General features: G+C 38.9%; 1 protein-coding gene across 2 annotated transcripts; it reads left to right on the top strand.

Moving 5' to 3' along the window:
• Positions 1-708: 708 nt before the first annotated feature.
• On the top strand, positions 709-19,545 carry cept1b (choline/ethanolamine phosphotransferase 1b). 2 transcript variants are annotated; one of them, XM_085353398.1, is made up of 10 exons: positions 709-904; positions 3,732-4,024; positions 6,579-6,753; positions 8,467-8,614; positions 8,694-8,835; positions 10,806-10,890; positions 12,881-13,012; positions 13,393-13,551; positions 15,058-15,183; positions 16,709-19,545. In XM_085353398.1, exons 2-10 carry the CDS (start codon positions 3,834-3,836, stop codon positions 16,829-16,831), a joined length of 1,281 nt encoding a protein of 426 aa, XP_085209524.1. In that variant the 5' UTR covers positions 709-904; positions 3,732-3,833; the 3' UTR covers positions 16,832-19,545. The 2 variants fall into 2 exon arrangements, with proteins under 2 accessions (XP_085209524.1, XP_085209523.1); XM_085353397.1 differs by lacking the exon at positions 10,806-10,890 and adding an exon at positions 12,481-12,565.
• The last annotated feature ends 1,360 nt before the right edge of the window (positions 19,546-20,905 follow it).

Here is a 20,905-nt window from a genome sequence, read left to right on the forward strand (position 1 = left end):
GGTTTGCAGCATCTGAAGTGGATGAGAGAAACTAAATCTGGGCTGTGTTATCTAAACAAAGAAGAAAAATCAGATAGATAATATTATTTTTGAGGTAAAATCTCAAAACTTACAAAATACAAAAGGTTTTCTGTCTTTTTAAATGCTATTATTTGGGTTGTGAGGATTAAAAAAACTGTTTTGTTTTTTTTCATGATCAGATAATGATTGATTTATTGCAGCTTGGGTATGAGAAGCCTTTAAATCCATGTTTAAAAGGCTTCTAACCTTAAACTATCAATACTTAGTTACTAAAAGACATTCTTTGTAGCACTGACCCAAAGTCCTTGTCAAAGCAAGTCTCACCACTGTCAGTAAGTCCAATTTAAAAAAAAAAAAAAAAATCTTCAAATTTCAAATTACTTGAAAGCCAACTCAAGTCAAAACTTTGCGATATTCAAAATTTAGAGATGACAATTCAAATTTTTACTCGTATCTGCCTGGCAGAAACAATCTTCTTTATAAGGAAATAGGAGCCTTTGGTGGAGTGTTTTTATGCAGTGGTTTTGTTAGTCTGACCACCTTGACGTAGCCAACGAACTAAACGAACTTGACACCCCTACACTAGAGGGCGTTTGAGCGGGCTGTGTGCCTGTGAGATGAGTTCAGGGCAAAATTTACCCACTACGAAAGGAAACTTCGCGAGATTTCTGTGATGGCTAACGATAACTAGCCTGCTGTGTCAAACCACAGTGACACCGGTCGTGGTGATCCACCTTACAGATGCAGACGCTTGTTTTGATACTCCAAGTCATAGAGAGGAAATCACAAAGCTAACCGAGGACAGAAAGGTGCTGTCTGTCGACTTCAAACACTCCCACCTGGCCCTTGGACTGTCCGCGACTCTCGTCCTTTAATCGCTCAGGTCAGTCGGCATTACGTTCAGCATCCTGCCAGCAGTCTGGGTTAGCTAGCTAGGCTAGCCGCAGTCACCACGGGAGGTCCATGAGTTTCCGTCTGATCTGAGCAATATGCTGAGTATGCACCGGTGCCTTTAGCAAAATAAGTATGAAAAAGAGTCAATAAACTTGCTGCAAGCGTGTAAATTTATAATGCCACCCTGACATGAGTGTTCCGTAGCCGTTCGCTGCGCTAACGTTGCAGATAGTCCAGCTAATGCACACGCTAACTGATGGGGACTGAGCTAACAGCAAGTGTGCTAGGTTTCAAGAAGCAGGTTGTTTGGTGCCCTCTGAGCTTCGTCAGCAGCTCAAGTGACAGTCACAAGAAGTAGTTTAGAAACGTAGACGAGGTTAATGACCGGCAGCCAACCGCTGGCGAACTAACTCCTGTCAGTGTCAGTAATGTCTCAATAAATATTGCGTTATTGATTTAATCTTTCTTCATCGTCTTCTTTGCTCTGGGTCCTGTCATCAGCAACACATGGGCCTTCTCTGTTACTACAGAAATTTAGATGTGCCCTGTTGTCCCAGTTACGAGTCTTAATTTGCCTTTAATCTCAGAATATTATGGGGAGCATAATTAAGCTGATTACTCACATCCACCTATGATTGTAACTGGGTGGCTCTTTGCAGGAGTGTCTTTTCAAGCTCAATACAGAGAGTCATGTTCCGGATGACGTCGTCATGTGGATGTCTTGTCAGTGTGCATTTTCTATATATATCTGTATAAGACCCCAAGATACTTAAACTCATTCACTGGGGGCAGCAGTTCATCCCTGACCTGGAGTGGGAACTCCACTCTTTCCTGGTTGAGAACAAGCTCCAGCTGAAAGAATGAGATAGATACAAGTGGTGGGAATGAGATTTCTCCAAAGGGTGGCTGGGTGAGAATTTTGGTCATTTGGGAGGGACTCAAAGAAGAGCCATTACTCTACACATCGAAAGGAGGAAGCTAAGGTCTTCTGGGCATGTCCTACTGGGATAACACTTTGGTGTTCAGGGCCAGTAAAGCTAGCAATGTCTTGTTGTGTGAGACTGAGGTCTAGGTTTCTTTGCTTAGGCTGCAGCCTCTATCACCTAACTCCTAACAAGTGGTGATGGATGGATGGGCTTATACATTAGAGTAGGGGAGGAACAACTCTCCAAATCCATGCTTTAGGTCGTTCCTAGGTTTGTTTGTTTTTTTAAAAGCTCAGACAGATTATCATAGTTATGGGCTCATCTATCTGCTCCTGCAAAGACACAAGGAAACTTACAACTATGGCATCTATTACATATACGCTTATATAAGTTTTTTTTTCCATGTAAAAGCACTGCTTGTACTGTAAAGCAAAAAAAATATAAACCTTAAGGAGTCTAAACAAAGCCACATTTAAAAGTGTGTTTTTTCGCCAAACCAACAACTCGCAGGCAGTTTAAATTCAGTGGGCACAGAGATGCCTGACAGGCTGTTGAGGCATCTCTGCTGTTCTTAGTTAATTTTTATAACATCCTGAATATTTGCAAAAAGGAAAATTTTCTTTGTCTAGCACTGACAGAAGTGTTAAATAGTCTGTATGTACTAGGAAAATGTTGAATCCATAATTGTGCACCTTTTTTCTTCACATGTGATGTAACAGCGTGCAGTTAACTTCCCTGGAAGTCCAGTCTGGTTATGTTAGTGCTGCTGCTGCTGCTCCACCATGTCCGTTGCCTAAAACCTGCAGTCTTGCTGTGAACTTGTGCTATCAGCATTAGCATTCAGGGCCTGCATCACAGAGACTTAGTCAGAGTTTTGTCTCTATTGATCTGCTAATGGCTCTTTTCTCCATATTGAAACTGTCAGTTAACGTTGATTGTACATCGATATAATTGATCAGCTGATTAACCCAAACATCTGCTGTCACATTTTAAACTTTACCCCGGTATTTTTAAAACAATAATACATGAGCCTATTTGGCTTTGTGGTAATTAATCTAGGTTTATAAAACACGAATAACAGAAATGGGTGAAGTGTAAAAGAGCTTTTTGTCATCGTGCCCACTCATCTGACAGAGACAGGATCATGGGGAGGGGGAGGGGGAGGGGGGGCGCAAACCCTCCTTTATTATACTGATGCATTTCCACTTGTTGCCTTAGCACTGGTTAAACATGGCATCAGACTTGCATTCTTTAACCAGTCTTGAGCATGTCTATGTGGGTGTTACAGGAGCTGCAGATATCTGCATTGCACTTTCACTTTCAAGAGTATTGCATCCACATTTCCATAGTGCAACAGGGCTATAGAGGTATTTGGGAGGTTGGTTGTTTAGGCTTTTGACAGCTCACTTTGCAGGAGCCTTTGTCTGACTTTATGCTAAAACTAGGGCATAGTAAGTGTTTCATTTGCCTAAAATAGGTAAATGTTCACTAAAATTATTCAAGCAGGAAAAAAAAAATCTATGCCATCAATAACAGTTGCAGTTGGTCATGCAGTATTCCCATGTGGCTCTTGGTATTAGTGAAGTGAATTTGTTTTTTTTTAATTTTAGTTAAAAAAAAGTATGTTATTTTTTTTTAACTTTTAGCTGTTTTCAAGTTTTAGCTTTTCCAATTGAAGGATTTGTTAGAGAAAGTTCTTAAGCACCAGATTTAACATTGATGTATAACAAGTAGCCTAGAAGAATAATTATAAAATAATTATAAAATAATAATAATTTTTAGTTGTAGCCTCTGAAATTGGTTTTTGGGATTTTAGGAGCTGCATTCTTTTTTCTTTTTGCTGAGATATTTCCACAGGGCAGTTTTATGATGTTGGGTTTTTCTTCTTAGGCATCATCCGGCCTCACTGTGGATCTTTAGCCCCTCGGACAGGGCAGTGGCAGTGGCAGAGGTAGAGCCATCAGGGACCAGACCAGCAGGAAGCAGGGCTTCATGAGCGCCACGGGGCAGCAGCAAGGGGGGGGTCTGCGTACTCGCCGAGGCCTTAGCCGGGACAAAGACCCCGGGCACGGCATGGGCATGGAGGCAACCTGCTGGCTGTCCCCTGGAGTCCTGCGCAGGCTGATTGAGTTGCCCTCACCCCCCCTGTCTCGACACCAACTCAAGAGACTGGAGGAGCACAGGTAATGCAGGTTTCTGCTGTGTATGCTGAACTCAGGAAAACAAAGTGTTAGTAAGTGGAGTGAAAAGACAGTGACATGTGGGAAATCTATTTTATGTCAAATGTGTACTGTTGCATTACTGGATGCTTGTATTAAAAACGAGCAAAGATTTCAAATAAGGAGGTGAGCGTTTCTACAGCAATCCCTGTGAGCTAAAAGCACATGCTCAGTTTTTTGTTCTACTCTTGGCTGTGTATGATTTCAAACAGAGGGTGTAGTCATAATATGATCATCTCATGCACACAGGTGCAGTGTTCAAATCCTTTTGTGAGGGGCACCCAGTCAGAAGAGGGCTGACACTGAGTCACGAGATGCTCCTCTACACCAAATATTAAAAAAGTGTGGCAGCGTTTTTTAACTTCACAGGTTGCCTTTTAACAGTCTGAAGAGAATGGAGCTGAGTCCTCAGCCCTTGTCTACAATATCAGTTTCCAGTTCATATTTATAGCTAGCATAGTGACTCAAATTGTAATAATTTTCTGTAGAGACTTTAGCTTCAGGTCTGTGTTTGTGGTCTCCACAGCATGAAACACGACTTGCCTGCACCAAGTGTTCTCACAGACTTGTTTCAACGTGAAAAAAAAAAAAAATGAAATGAAATGATTCCCACAGCCACTCAGATACAATACCTCCTAAATTAAACCCGATTCCTCCAGGAAAATTTGTGACTTAAGCTTATATTTGTCAAGACTTGTGCTAGCGCTCTCTATTATTGAAATATGTTATTCAAAAATAGTGTTACATTAATGGATAACAGATATACGTAGTTATTATGATTGGTTTAGGAAAAAAACTGCTGGTATGTCAGGATTGACGAGCTATGTTACTGTTAACAGATCAGGCCTGTAGCAGCTTGTGCTAAGTTTTTTTTTTCCCTTCCCTTCTTCGTGTTTCCCTCTCAGACTCACCGGTCGGGTTGAGTCACACCTCGAGTTGAGTCAAAAACCTTATTATCACTTTCAGTTTAATTTAAGGTCAAATAATGCATCAGAAGTGAAAACATATTCTTCCTAATTAAAACGGAAGTCATTTCAAAATTTAAAAAAAGTTCAACAAAAGTACTTGTTTGAATTTAAGAACTTAATCCAAATAAGTTAACAACATTGTTTGAGTTTAACCACAGAGTTCTGGTGAACTGTTATTTTGAAGCCATTAGTCTTGTCTGAGACTAATGAGCTAGCAAAACCGACATCTTCATTATCATCTTTAGTGTTTCCATCAGGATGTTACAAGCTCGATGGGGTGAAATTGATCCCCTCTTGGGCCTAAGCAGCTGGGATTTTATTTATTTTTAAGATGTTAAATTAGGGTGTTAAGATAAATTGGCTAATGATACTGTTAACTGGATTTACACATATAATAGCAGTCTTAAAGAAGCAGCCACAGTGTGTTATCTAAAATGTGTAGGAGGTGACACGGTGCTGGAATTTCTTGCAGTGACGTGATTAAGAACATTAAAAATCCATCCAAATGGAGTTTAAGGTAATGTTTTTATTGTCTGTGAAGGTTCTCAGTCATCCAGGTCATCGTAGTCAAAGGAGCTTACAAAGAAAAGCGTCTGGACTTCTTTAAGTTGCTTGAAGACGTTTCACCTCTCATCCGAGAAGCTTCTTCAGTTCTGTTTCTATTATTAAATCTGAAAACAGCTTAAACATTTTAACATTTAAAGGACTGGCCACTAGCCACCTCTGAATTCAGAGGACTTATGGTTATTGGTTTAAAGTTTTTAATGATGCTATTTGATGTCTATGGTATTTACCTATGAAGGGTTTTTGTTATGTTTGTCTGAAAGGTACTATAGAAATTGTACTTTTAAGTCTTTTTAGAATGTATTTAGTTATAATTTAGAGCACAAGCTGAGAAAAGTAGGTGAACCCTTCAGTTTATAACTCACAGAACCTCCTTTAGCAGCACCAAACTTGAAGTATTCCCACAAGCTGCTAATGAGACTTAAACAAGCACGAGGAGGACTTACGGACAAGTCCTCACTGGAAAACTGTTTCAGTTCATAAATATTTTTGTATCCTCTGTTTTGTGTCTGTAACTGTGAATGAGATGAAGATCACAAGACATTTTAAGTAATTAAAACAGAAATCTTTGCAAGAAAAAGTTTGTGAACCTTTGAGAGGAACAAATCTTCCAACTTTTAACCGTCCGAGACTAATGTAAAATTGTAACAAATATTCATGTATTTGACGAAACACCTATGTACTAAAGCAAAATGTTTTAGATCAACCATAAGCCATATAATGTAGCGTCCCATTTGTCTGGATGAGATTTTTGTGTTTTGTTCTCGTGCTGATTGGAACATTAACCTTCATTGAGTACTTTGATGATAACTCTTCATTGCAGCTCACAAACTCAAGAAACTCTAGCTGTAATTCTGTTTCTACAGCTTGGTGAGATATATTTAAACACAGTTAATAATTGTCAAGCCCTCGTAAAAGTCGGTAAACATTCATATCTGTCGCTCCTCTGTATCTCAACTGCTGCCACCTGTTGCCCATCCCTGCAGGTACAGCAGTGCTGGACGCTCCCTGCTGGAGCCTTTAATGCAGCGCTACTGGGAATGGCTGGTAGGACGTGTCCCTTCCTGGATTGCACCCAATCTCATCACCATCATTGGCCTGGCCACCAACCTCTTCACCACCCTCGTGCTCGTCTACTACTGCCCAACTGCCACTGAGCAGGTTAGCCGATAATCTTAAAGAGGATGAGGTCCATAGCTACAGCGCTACTGTTATTGTTATTTTCTGTCAGTGTTTTATATTAAAACATAACCAGATATGAAAGTGGTAAGATTAGGTCATAGAAGCTGCTGGAAGGCTTTTAATGTGAAGCATCAGAAGAGCTCGGAGAAAGAAAAGTGTAATAAGAAAATCATCAGTTAACTCATGATTGAAAGCAGTGTTGGTAAAGATGCTTTTAGATTGGTATATAAAAGAAAAACATTGGCACTGTGGTGTTGTCTGTGTGTTTGTGCACATTTAAGCCTCAGTGTTGCTTTTTTGGAGGCAGAAATGATGTTAATTGAACACAGGATGGAGAGAACTTTCAAAAAAACAACAGAAAAATAATATAAATGTGCTTATTAATTCTATAAAGTTGGACATTTTAACATGGGAATCTATGGGGTTGATGAAGTTTGAGGGTCAGCCTCAAGTGGCCATTAGAGGGACTGCAGTCTTTTTTGTTCTTGGTGTTAACTTTGCTGTTCAGATGCTGAGGTTGCTGCTTGGTCACGATTTCATGTTTTTTGTGGAAGTTATAAATGGTTATCAATATCAATCTTATTAAACAGGCTAATAAGTATTAAATGCATGTTTTGAATAAAGTCACTTTGAGCTGACTTAATTTGTTGACAAAGAGTCAGGATGAATGAATCAAATCATAAAGACATGTCACTTGCTCTGGCTTATATCCATGTAGACAGCTTTGCAATGATCTTTTAGTCTTTGTAATGCTAACCCATTGGACTGTAACTGTATTTAATTTCCACTGAAAACATCCTGGTTGGTCTGGAGAGTCCACATACCTGAATACCAGTGATTTTCCTTTAGAACTACCTTCAACCTCCAACAAAAACTGTTGACTTTCATATGTGAGCTCTTAGGACTCAAATATATGAGAGCTTCTTTAATTACTTCAGCTACCGTATATATATATTTTTTTTTTAATCTGGTGATATTTATTTGGGTGACAGAGGGGAGTAAAAAGGCAACTGATGATCTTGCAGCCAGCACTGACATGTTGCTGCTGCTTTTGTCATCTGTGGGTGTTTCAGCTACATTAAAATATCAAATCTCACAATGAGGGGGGAAAAAGTGAGAGTATTTCTGTCTGCTGTTACATTAGAAACTGCACAGGTGCTTTTGTTTCTCCAGTTTCCTTAAGGTTTAATAAATTATTCTGATTCTGATTTGAGTGCGTTTGTCTGTAAAGACTTGAATGAGAGCGACAAGTGAGGCATTTTACACACATGTAATAATAGACTGAGCTGGATGAGTTACTACAACTACAAGCCTAAAGGCAAAAAATTTTAATGACTGTTCAGATGATCTCCGTTCATTTCCACTCACTTAATTAATCTACATCATTCATTCATCATTGTATGTGAACAAGGCCTCACACTGAAGCCTTTACTTCATAGTAGGAACTAAACTCCCCACCCAGTTCCTCTTCACCAGCACCACAGTACTCATTATGAAAGGTGTTGGCACAACCCTAACAATTGCAGTCTCTGTGTTTATGTATGTTAATGAGGTGAAAGAAACCATCATGTTCATGCTGCCCAATCCTCCACCAGCCACGGCATGTAAAATTTGCCTTAGACCGCACCTGTTCGTGAGCATCGCCATAGAGTGACCTCTTCTTCATGTGATTATTTGTGTTTTTTGCTCCAGGCTCCTCTCTGGGCATACCTGTTGTGTGCGGTGGGTCTGTTTATCTACCAGTCGTTGGACGCCATCGACGGGAAGCAGGCCAGACGCACTAACAGCAGCTCTCCGCTGGGTGAGCTGTTTGACCACGGCTGTGACTCCCTCTCCACCGGTCAGTTTACATCCTGTTTGATTCTGTGTTTCAGAAAATCTGAAGCTCAGTGAACAATCTGTGTGTTTTTTCTCTGCAGTGTTTGTGGTGTTGGGAACCAGTATAGCAGCGCAGCTGGGCACCAACCCAGACTGGATGTTCTTCTGCTGCTTCGCCGGGATGTTTATGTTCTACTGTGCACACTGGCAAACATATGTGTCAGGAACGCTGCGCTTTGGGATGTGAGTCAATAAAAACTGCGTATTTTCCTTTTCTTTAAGAGAACAGTTTGCAGCCGTTTTTCTTATCTGTCAACACACGTAGTCGTCTTAAGACCAGTCTGTTTCATTTCTGATTTCACAGCAGTTCTTACTGATGCTTCACTGTGCTGAGTTTGTTAAAGAATTGATTAATATCTCATCACCGCACACCATTAGTACCTGTTGCTTTGAAGACCTTTGTCTCTATCTGTGGTGGAAAGTAAGACAATGACAGATTTCTTCTGATCTCCACAGTGAGCAGTTGTGCGTGGGTTGTGTCTCAGTAAGCTAACATTTTATTTGTACGCCTCAGCCGTAAAAGGCTGATGGGGTATTGTTGTCCACCCATCGTGCGGGTGGACGTAAATTTGTGAATGTAACTCGAGAACAAGGCGATGCTGGAGCTTCAAATTGATATCGTAGGTGCACCTACTAAAAATCTTGGATGAGTTTAAATTTCAGTGACCTCGACCTTAAGGTCAAGTTTTCTGAAAATCCTGCGAGTACGATAACTTGAGAACAAGGTGATGAAGGATTTTGAAATTGATATCATCGGTTTATCTACAGGGAGGCTAAGTACTGTTTATTTATGGGGGGGTTTAAATATGCAACCACTTTGCAATATGCAATCACAGCCTCACTGCTGTTCATGAAATACATTTTTGGTCTATTGATTCTTACTTCTGGGTGCAAATGTTCCTTTTCTGTTTTTTTTGTTTTGTTTTTTTCATTTTACATTTTTTGTCAGTCTCATTTCTTCCGTCATGTCTATCTACATAGACTCGCTCTATGTAGGATTTAAAGGATTAATAAATGTCCACATCTGGAGGCTGGAGTAGTTCAAAGTTCAGACGATTACCTCAAAACATTTGTGCTGTTTTAATGGTGTTCATAATTATTTAAAAAAAAAAAATACTCTGCTAGGTTTAGGCACTACTTCCTGACAGGACAACTCATGGCCATGAACTTGATTTACTTGAGTTTCTGTAACTATTCCATGTTTTGCCATGAAGCCAGGCCAATTTTACAGTTATGCAAAATTTTAAACTGAAAGCAATAAAGGCTGCTGAAGTTAGCACAGCTAGCATTAGCCCCACTTTGTGTATTCTGGCATTTTATATGCGTAATATTACGCACGACACAAATGGCCGCACAATTCATAGGATTTTATTACCAAAGGATGTTGTTAAGTCTCAAATGGTACTTAAACACACACATAGAGTCTGTAGAGTCTGTTTAATTCAATCTGTTAGGTTTCAGATGTTTTTCTGGCTGTTAAACTAGTCAACTAGTCTGAGTTTTTTATTATTAGTAGTAAATTGCTCAGTTTGTCAGCCATTAATCTCTGATTTTTATTACAAATGAGGGTGACATAAAATTTTTATGGTGACTGACTTAAGAATTGAAAACCCTGAAAAGTTCTAGTTGTTTACTTGACCTTTATGTGCGCTCTCACTTTTATTGAACTCTTTCTGTATAAATATAAACACTGATTTTTCTTTGAACACAAATATTAGTTTGATGTGATTTATTTTTAAAGCCAGCATCTTCATATTAGGCAGAATGGACTATTAGTATAGAAAGAATGTCGTCATTTTGAATCACCTTCTGACTTTACATACTGAAACCTGTGAGAATCAGAATCAGAATACTTTATTGATCCCTGGGGGAAATTATTTTTTTTGTTACCCAAAAAAAAAAAAGTTTGTTAAAGAATTGATTAATATCTCATCACCGCACACCATTAGTACCTGTTGCTTTGAAGACCTTTGTCTCTATCTGTGGTGGAAGGTAGTCATAAACAGGTTTTTCAGGAATTCAGTCCAAAGCTTTGAAAAAGTTAATAAAAGGTGCAGCGAGTTAATTAGACCTGAGGTTTAGTCTTGTCATTAGATCGCAGCATTTACAAGTTCAGGTGACCCGCAGTAAATGTGGATGTGTTCTGTGTGTAGATTTGATATAACAGAGGTGCAGCTCTGTCTAGCAGGATTACAGATGCTCACAGCCACTGTGGGTCCCTGCCTGTGGAACGTGATGGTAAACTTTCTGGCTGCTGCCTGCATGGCTCGCTGTTGTCCGCTTCCACAGTGAACTCTGACCTGCATGGAGTCACACGGTCAGATCAGCTCGTACTCATTTCTGCTTGAAGGTGCGGTCAGTAAAATATGGCTCTGAGTAGCATCAGCTGAAGCAATTGGGCAGCTAGCTTTCATCTGTTAAATATAACATTTATAAGATTTTAGTTTCAAACTTTTGTTAAGAAGGACTTTATGTGTTTACATTTTTATAAACTAAATATTTTGATTAGAGGCCATAACAGAGCCTCCACCTGGTTTTACAGAGTGGCTGTACACGCTCTCTGTTGTACCTCTCTCTTCATGTCAACCGTAACATATGGGCAATGAACCAAAACTTTAAAACTTGGACTTATCACTCTAAGACCCGTTCCCACTGATTTTCAGCCAATGACGTGTGTAATTAGGTATATGTCAGTCTAAGAATGGCTTGACAGCCACCTTTCCACTGAGACTGTTTTTAATGAAGCAGTATAAGAGTGTATTAACTGAAGGGGCCAGATGCATCTCTCTTTAATGGGGTTTTTTCGCCTCTTAAGAATATGACTTTCAGATCCTGTCTGTCTGCTCTACACAGGTTTTTTTTTGGGGGGGGTTGTTTTTTTTAGTCCTCCCACGTCGTCTTTTGTACTCAGTTTAGTTTCCTCAAAATCTTTAAAGACACACTGCACACCAAGCTGACAGATGCCAATTTATTCAGCTAACAGCTCTTTGGGTATAAACATAACATGCTTTTTGCAACAGGCTGCTAGTCACAAAGTCTCTGTTATGTGTAGACAAAACATTGGTTTAGCTCTTGAGTTGGGTGCCTTTATCCTGTAATGATTCATAGGTCAGTCTTCAGTAGCTTAAAAAAACAAATAAAAGAAAGTCCTGGAAATGGTCAGGTGGAAGGACTTGACTGAAAATGAATGGAAAAAGCAGCCAATGTCAAGAGGAAAAACTTTGAAAGACCCTCAGAAAACTTGTAGAATTACTGCTCAACATCGCTTACAAAAAAATTTAATCTGGCTTCTTGGAAGCAAAGCATGAACGAATGAGTGGTGGCTTCAGACTTTCGAACAGTGCTCTATATCCCAAGACAGACTGTCAGCTTTGGAGCCAATAATAAATGAAAACATGTTATCAGATGGTTTTCATAATCAAAATATAAGACAAACTTCGGCTGTCACCATGATCACAGCAAGAAGCAGATAAGGTGGAAACGAGCAGCAGAGGAACTGCAGCCTTGCTCGGGTATTGTCTACATGCATCAAACCTGATGTCCTAGTGACGTTTACTAGACCCATGTCACAGTTTGCCCTGCAGTAAACTTGCTCAAGTCAAAGAGATCAGGGGAGTGACTCACTCTGCTGACAAAACTCGTCCTTTTGTTGACCGAGCCAGTGAAATATTACTGATCGCACCTTTTAACCTCCAAATCAAACGTGTCGAGCAGAAGAGCGGGCTCCGTGTCCGGCAGCTTGTTGTGGAGGAATGCTGCAGGATGACTGTGTGCTGTTATACGTCACTAATCCTCACCGTAAACTCTCTGCTTTCTCCTCCCACTCAGCATTGATGTGACTGAGGTGCAAATCTTCATTATAATCGTGTATTTGCTGGCCGCCGTGGGAGGATCTGCTTTTTGGCAGTCACTGGTAATTCTGATTGATCTTAATCTGAAGAAATTGGAACCAATGACAGTGAGACTGTAATGTCATGACGTTTAACTTGATCATTTCACAGTAATGCTGCTCTAACAGTCATGTTTGAACTGTTTTACTGTAATTGTTATAAGTAAGTGCCTTTTAGTAGTCTCTAACATTAGTCATGGTTGTTTAAATGAGGGTGGTGTAGTGAATGTGCTCTCAAAGTACAAAAATGCTAATTTTCTGTCTGATCAGGATTTGTTTTGATGACTTTGTGTTGCATAAAAGCATCTAAGATTTCCATGTCAATGTCTCGAATTCCAGATTCCGATCCTAAATATCCAGATGAAAATGATTCCTGCCATCTGCACTTTGTTAGGAGCCATCTTCTCCTGCACCAATTATTTCAGAGTTATTTTCACAGGAGGTGTGGGCAAAAACGGATCCACGATAGCAGTAAGCCCTCAGTGTCCTGTCCTGGTTTGTAATGCCTCTTTTTGACTGATGCGCTGCACAGCTCTGCCCTGGTGCCTTATGAGAACCGCCCAGTGTTTTGACCAGCTTGACAGCCTATTTTTACATAGCAGATGAAGGGGTAATTTACACACGGGGGGAACTTGATCTGCAGGCTGTGTCTTATGTAGCAGAGTACGTACAGCTGAAACCTATGTTAATGGATATCTGTAAAAAAAGAGCAGAATAAAGTTTCATTTCCGTTCAGAATAAAAGCATTGTTAGGCTAGCTTTAGTTTGTGTTACAGTTTTTTGTACCTGAGCAGCTCCTCTGTCAGTTTCCACTGATATTAATTGTCTTTTTCTCCTCCCTTGTCTTGCAGGGAACCAGTGTCCTCTCTCCAGTCTTACATATTGGTTCAGTCATAATTTTGGCGATGATGATATACAAAAAGTCTGCTGTCCAGCTCTTTGAAAATCATCCATGTCTTTATATCCTGGCATTTGGCTTTGTCTCGGCCAAAATCACCAATAAATTAGTTGTAAGTCAAACATACTTTTTTTTCCTCTCTTTATAATCATCATTAGTTTATATTTACTGAATTATGGTTGCGCTTTGTGTTTTTCACGGTTGTTATTCCTGATATCCTGCATAAAGATAGTCTGGAGAGGATGAACGATGCTCAGTGTTCAAGAAGGGTTTTAACATTTTGCAAGTTTTACTTGTGAGCATCAAAGGTGTGATTAGCCTAGCTTAGCATAAAGACTGAAAGTAGGATAAAACTGTTTGAATAGTTCCATCAACAAACCAAAAAAAGCTTATGTTTTTCACTTTGTAAACCTCATGCATGAGGTAGCTAACGTGCATATTTAATTGTTTCAGCTTTACTTCAGCTTATCAATGAAATAATAATTATTGGGAAAGGATTCCTGAAAAAGCATAGACGCTGACAAACTTAGCTATTTTTCCTAAGCCAGCTGAGAGACATGATCTCTCCAGGCTATCCTGGCTCTGCCCTGGCGTCTCTTCTCTGTTCAACATGTCGAAACGCCACACCTAACTCCTTTTGGTGTTGAGGATTAGTGGCTCTACTCTGAGCCTTTCCCAAATAACCAAACTCCTTTATCTCTGAGGGCCCAGACAATGAGGAAGCTAATTTCCACCACTTGTTTTAGTGTGTAATTCTTTCCGTCACTACCCACAGCTCATAGCCGTACGTAAGGACAAAGACTGCCAACCAGTAAAACTGCTTCCAGGTTTTTGGTACAGCATCCAAAACACTGCAGACACTGCAGGAGGATAAAAACAGGATTGTTTGTTTCTCTAATTTACACTGTTGGCTTTTCAGCCGCTTTCCATCAACAATCACGACACACGGTTGAAACTTAACATTAAAACTCAACATTTGACTCTCAGTTTAATTTATTGGTTGCTGACATTGTTGCCAACAGCAGCAAAAGGGACTCCGATCCAGGCAGGAGGCTTTGGCGTGAACTTTGCATGTTGTCTCCTCGTTCTCACCCAGGTTTTCTACTGGACCTTGAGTTTCTGCTGGCATTAAAAAACATGTTTGTTACTGCTCATCATAACAAAAAGTTATAAATACAGGTTTCAAAATAGAGATTCACAATAAGATTCACAAATGCCACAAATAATTATTCTAAAACCTGTTATTGTAAAAAATAAATAAATCTTTGGGGGGGGGATTCAAGAGTCTAAACATCCCCAGGAAGAGACTTCTGAACTGCTCATGTTTAAAACTGTCTTCCTTTCCTGCTCAAAGTGGAGAGATGCTGGATGAGAGGCATCTCTGAAGATGTTCACAGACTAAACTTTATAAAATTAGGACAGAGATGGGGTGGGAAAACTCCCCAATAATTTAAGATGCATGCAAGATTCATTAGGCGGGCCACCACATCAAACTGTAGCAGAGGAAGTTTGATGCAATTTATGTAGAAAACTGAAACTTCAAACAACTCCAGTGCCTTGCAGAGATGACTGTTTAATTGAAACTGTGTGTGTGTTTGTGTGTGATCTTTGTGTACAGGTAGCACATATGACAAAAAGTGAGATGCATCTCCACGATTTAGCCTTCCTGGGACCAGGACTACTGTTCCTGGATCAGTATTTCAATAGTTTTATTGATGAGTACCTGGTGCTCTGGATTGCACTGGTAAGTACGCACGATGCCAAGTTTGGATAAATGTGGTCATGACATTTTTACTTTGAAAAGCTGGAAAATCACAGAGGTAACTAATAATATGAGTGACGGATGTGTTCCATTTAGCTGGGTCATGTCCAGAATTCAGTGTTTATATCTTTGTGTTTTTCCTACTCTGATAGTCACAGTGTCACCTTCAGTCAGTTATTGTTGCTGTTTAATCCATAATCGTTACACCTTCTCACTGATGGTGTCTGTGCTGTATGGAAGCCCATTGTTGCCTGTAAAGGTACGAAGCAATAAGTGAAATTGGTGTTCAGTGCGAAAACCCTGCTTCAGCCTGCACCACCAGGCAGTGTTATAAATGAACAATGATGTTATTTCTAAATTAGCCCAAACATTTATGCTTGTTAACAAGGACAAACCACATCACTTAATGAATTGCTGGCATACTTCAATCATCCCTAGAAACAAAACGTAAGTCCGTAAAATTAAATATATATAAATTTACAGTTTAAAATAAACCAATTTTGTCCTTCAAGACAAAAAAACAAGTAGAAACAGATTTGTATCCGATGGACCCAAGCAGATATTTTTTATATATTTATAATTTTGGTTGCATTTGTTATTGCAGCTCTGTTTAAAAAAAATAAATAAATAAATTTTAAAAATGTGGTAATAGTGGGCTAATAAGGTGAAAACAAGAAGGTCATAACACATAAATGCTAAGTTATTACCAATTAAATGCTTGAGTAAAAGCCAACTAATCGTCTTGTATCAAGTGGTTTTAGCTGAGCAATGTTACACTGAAGTTTGTGATTTATTTTATTTTTTTTATTTTTATTTTTTTTGTAATAAGGTGTCAGAAACTGGGGGGATAGTGTGGAAACATGCATGATTTTGAGGAAACCAATTAGTAATGAGTATCGTCTTTAAAATCTTTTAGAATAAAATGGAAACATCTGTCCATTTAATTTTCTTGTATGCTGGCTTTAAAGTGGTATTAATTTATAATAATGACAAAGTATTGATTGGTGTTTCAACATATTAGGAGACTATTACTGTGTTATAATGCTGGAATTAGTCCTGCCATATGTCCCCAGCATTCGTCACAACACACAGTATGCATGGCCAATATACCAGTATCAGTGTTATACCACTGTTACCTGTTGGTTTTGCTTCATAGCCATACATTTGCTGTGTAATATTACTCAGCTAAACCCAGTGCTGATACAAGATATTACTTAATTATTTACATATTATGTGGTAAATAAGTTTTAATAAGTTGCAGGTTCTGAATTATCTTCTTGTTTTCTCCTTATGACAACACTGCTGCTGAGCTATCATAAAAAGTGCTACCATGATTTATCAAAGGGTCGTACGGGCGCATGCTGGAATATCTTAAACTTGTCTTAATTGGCCAGCCCATATATCACTATCTAGTTTTCATTTTCTTGGCATCAGTGGGTTTCCGCAGTGTGTTAAGCTCCTGTTTTTCTGCTTTTAAAGAGTGACCTTGTTTCCTTCTCTCCCGCAGATCCTTTCCTTGTTTGACTTGGTGCGTTACTGTGTCAGTGTTTGCAACCAGATTGCCTGCCATCTTCACATTTTTGTTTTCAAAATCAAGCCTTGTTCAGTCCTCGGCTCAGCTCCTCACTGAGGACACGCCGGCCATTACTGACTCTGCACCCTTCCTGTTAGCTGCACTCACCTTTTCTTCCCTCTGTTTTCCACGTAGAGACGCAAGGGGGGGTGACGTGGTGTAAACTGTGTGCTTCTGCCAACTGAATGTCAGGACAAATAATATATATTAAGATACTGGAATATTACTGTCATTGTCTGTTTTTCACCAGTGCAGAATTACATTTATACCAGTTTCATTTTCTGCTCCAGTACTAAGAAATCTTCTGACAAACTTACGGTTGCAAAGAGCAGATATTTCAGGAGAGTACAGGTGCTACTCAGTATGCTCAACGAGAGAAACTTACAGCGTGTTTTAACTGTTCACGTGCAAGAAAATGTATAGGAACCGAATCGTTCTCTTTGCTTTTCATGATTATAATTTTTGTAACTTTACCTTTTTGCTATTGTAAATACCAAACTGTTACACTGTCTGTGCTTTCTTTTAAGTTAAAAATCCTATTTTGACACATTTATTTAACCTTCCTTCATGTGTATGATTTTTAAAGACACTCCATCCCCTACACAAAAACAGTGCAGCTGTTTTACATCAGCAAAATGTGGTTTTGGAGGAAACCTGATGCCAGTGTTACTTCCTCTTTCTTTCTTTCTTTCTTTTCTGTTTAAAGCAAATCAGAACGTCCTTTTTGTACAAGCCTGCAAATTATTTCACTGCCACTTTCTTGGTTAAATTTGCACTTTGGATTTAGGTTCAGGTGAGAGTTTGGTTTGTTTGTTAAGCTCTTTGCTAATATAGTCATCATGAAGTTGGTACTTTTGTTACGGGGTATAGGCTTTCTTTTATTTATATTGTAAACGTAAAGGGGGCTGTGGACGAGGGCAAAAGGTCATTTAGTGTGCTGTAGTGAAAGGTCCGTCAGCTCCTTTTGACCTCATGTACGAATGAACTCAAATTTCTCATTTTTCAGTTGATGAGAGCAAAGATCAAAACATCTACAGGTGGAGTGAAGCAGTAGACTTATTTCATCCAACTCTGTTACTGATCTCTGCTTTATTTATTGGTGTTTTTTGTTTATTCGTTTTGTTTTTAAGTGTCAAATTCCACAATGATAAGAAAAATAATCCGCCTGCTTCTTTGTTTTTGTTTATTTTTCTGAAACATTTTATCCTGTGTACTTTTTGCAAAAAAGTCAGGTTGAAATTGGTATTGTTTTGAAAAGCAGATTAACATGCATTTTGCGCTCTATATTAGATGCATTCCCTGCAGCATGTCAAAATAAAACTGCACTCCATGTGTGTTCCAGTAGTGCAACGGTTTAGCTCATTTTTAATGATTTATCTGGCTTTGAGACATAGACTATGCTTGTTAGTAGGTCGGTTAAATTTCCCTTTCACTGTATTTGTCAAAGAACAGTTTTGAATAACAGAAAATGTGAAAATGAAACATACACATGAAAAATGGTCCTTCGTGTGTTGCAGCTACTTTACTGAATCACTGCTGTGTGTTCAGTGTTACCATCCGCCTGCACAGTACATCACGTTTCCTCCAAAACACACGCCTGCCTCAGCAGAACAGGTGCGCATGTGAGTGTGCGGGAGGTGAGGTCACCTGATGATGTCACGGGTTTTAAGGTGGTGACTGATTGAGTCAGATCAAACTTAATAAAAATGTGTTGATTTGAAATGTGGCTGCTGGTCGCTCTGCCTCCACATCGTCGTCGTCATCTGATGCTGTTACACCTCAAACCGAATGTGTTTATCGCTGCTGCTGCTGGAGAGGACCTGTAGTGACGGCCTGCATTCACGTGGAGCTCATGTTTGTCCTTAACAGCAGGGGTTAGCTTCTTGCTTTTACATTTTGTGCCTGTTTTATTTACTTTCTGTTGAATACTCCCATCTGCAGATACTGTGCTTTGCCTCTGCGCCGTGTTTGAAATGACCCACAATGCCAAATGTTGACTGAATTGAGAGGCTCTCAGTGTACATTGTCCTCCGAGCTGCGTCATTGTCTCAGCTGGATGAGTTCTTGTGCAGGGCAGCGGTGGTGGTGTTATCTGGATGAAAAGAGACTGATGGCCATTGATTCATGTAAACAAAGCCTTCTACACACAAGTGTTAAAGGACCACTTCACCCAAAATCACACAAACCATTGTCCTCTAATGCCTTAAGATGAAATATTATGGCTCAGTGTATTGTGTTTTTATATCATGCAAATAAAGTCATTTTGAGTAAAGAGGTTTAATGAAAATAAAGGTTAAAAGAAAAACATTTGCGTGAGGGTAGAGTGCTTAAAGGTTTTGTGTATAATGTGATGGAAAATGGGAAAGTTGGAACACGTATTTAAAGTCTTGACAGCTCATATAATGTATTTTTTAAGTTGTTATTCCCTTTTTGTCAGAAAATGTGAATATTATAATTAGACTAAATGGGAAATTAATGTAGAAGAAAAGCTTTAATATACTGAGACTAAAACTACAATAAATACTGAAAAGCAACACTGCTGGCAGAGGAAAGAATAGACTATAAAGGTGCTGAAAGAAGAAAATTTGCAATACTTTGAGAATGAAATTATATTCAGTGGATGTTTTCTAAAAAATACATTGAAAGTTTCTGCTGCGTAAAAAATGCTGGGCAATACAAATAGTTTGGTATGGTAGAAAATAGGGAAAATAGCTATGAGTAGGTAAAGTGCTTTAAGATATTTCTGGATTTAATCACTTCATAATGAAATGCCAATGTGTTTTTCAATGGTAAAGTAAAATTTAAAATATGGTAAAGACAAAAAAAATTAATTTTAAGTTTATTCATAATTGTAAAGAATAAAATCATTTTAACAATATCAGAATCTAGCTTCAGTTTTGGGGCAAAGTAAAACTAAGTTGATAAACAGAGAAAACCTTAATTTCTCTAATATTTCTGTTTTGTTTTGAAGGCATAAAGAAAAATTAAAATCTCAGAAAATTCTGAGGTGGTTTTGCGGTTTGGATGAAGTGCGTCTTGAAGAACACTGATGAGTCCATTTTTTGTTGATTTGTTTTTGACAGATTTTGTAGTTGTAAATTCTGCACGTTGTGCAATAAAGAATAGTACTGACTCAATGTCACATTTATTTTATCAGTAATATTCATTTTTATCCTTCTAAATTCTGCAGTTGGTGTCTGATCGTTGATGTAGGAGATGATGAGCTAATACGCATGTGTAGTATTCTGTTGTATAGTTTTGTACTGTAACTAGAGACTCTGAGAGATTCAGCATCAACACATATATAGTTCCTGATGTGAGGTCACATCTCTCATTGTTACCAGTAAAGGTTTGCCTTAAACCCGTTTGTTTTCTATTGTTTTGTACAGAGACCAGCGTGTTGTCAATGTGTGCGTTGGTTATGTTGGTCAGACTGCCAAGCTCAGGTATCTCATCAGTGTGCACAACACTGTGTTCTCTTAAGATGGTAAACAAAGTCACCTGACAATCTCTCCTTCACCTGCCATTGCGAATAAATTTCATACTCCAGCCTGGAACCAGGTTTGTACTTGTGTTTTTTTACTGTGAACATCAAAGTGATGGATTCACCTGCCTGCTTCTGTACCTTTCGGTCTTCCATGGAAAAGACTGGTGATTGCACAGAGCGCCTTGAGTTTTAAACAGTGATGTAAGAACAAGATGATAAATGTCAAAGGAGTGCTTTAATATTTATTGTCTCCATAATGCATGTTTACAGAATTACTCAATAAGTTAGGGACAGATCTGAAGAAATACGTAATGAAAGGTGAGGTTTTTAGAGGCCCAGCGTCAAAGGAATTGTCTTTGGAACAGATCCAGGAATTTTTGGAAGAATTTACGAGCTTTACTATTGTGAGGTAGGATCTTTTGTGTCGTATCTTTGCAAATGCATATCAAAATGAAATGAGAAAAACTGGGAGATCTTGATGTTGACGGTCTTGATGTTCTCAAGAAAATATAACGAATTTATGTAGATCTTTCTATCCTCCTCATATATATGGGCGTGCACTATGGAAATTAAAAGAAATACCTGCTTGACCCCTGAAGTGACAATGTTCCTTTTGTATACGTGTCAAACTCGAGGCCTGGGGG

Source organism: Diplotaxodon limnothrissa, linkage group LG5 (assembly GCF_057381915.1).
Source record: "Diplotaxodon limnothrissa isolate DT_005_m linkage group LG5, D_limnothrissa_male_GT1.1, whole genome shotgun sequence".
Lineage (NCBI taxonomy): Eukaryota > Metazoa > Chordata > Actinopteri > Cichliformes > Cichlidae > Diplotaxodon > Diplotaxodon limnothrissa.

Excerpts from the sequence above, each read along its gene's own strand:
- cept1b (XM_085353398.1), top strand. The coding sequence starts at position 3,834 with ATGAGCGCCACGGGGCAGCAGCAAGGGGGGGGTCTGCGTACTCGCCGA. Across the intron at positions 6,754-8,466 it reads GCCCAACTGCCACTGAGCAG|GCTCCTCTCTGGGCATACCT; the intron begins GTTAGCCGATAA and ends TTTTTGCTCCAG. Across the intron at positions 8,615-8,693 it reads CTGTGACTCCCTCTCCACCG|TGTTTGTGGTGTTGGGAACC; the intron begins GTCAGTTTACAT and ends TTTTCTCTGCAG.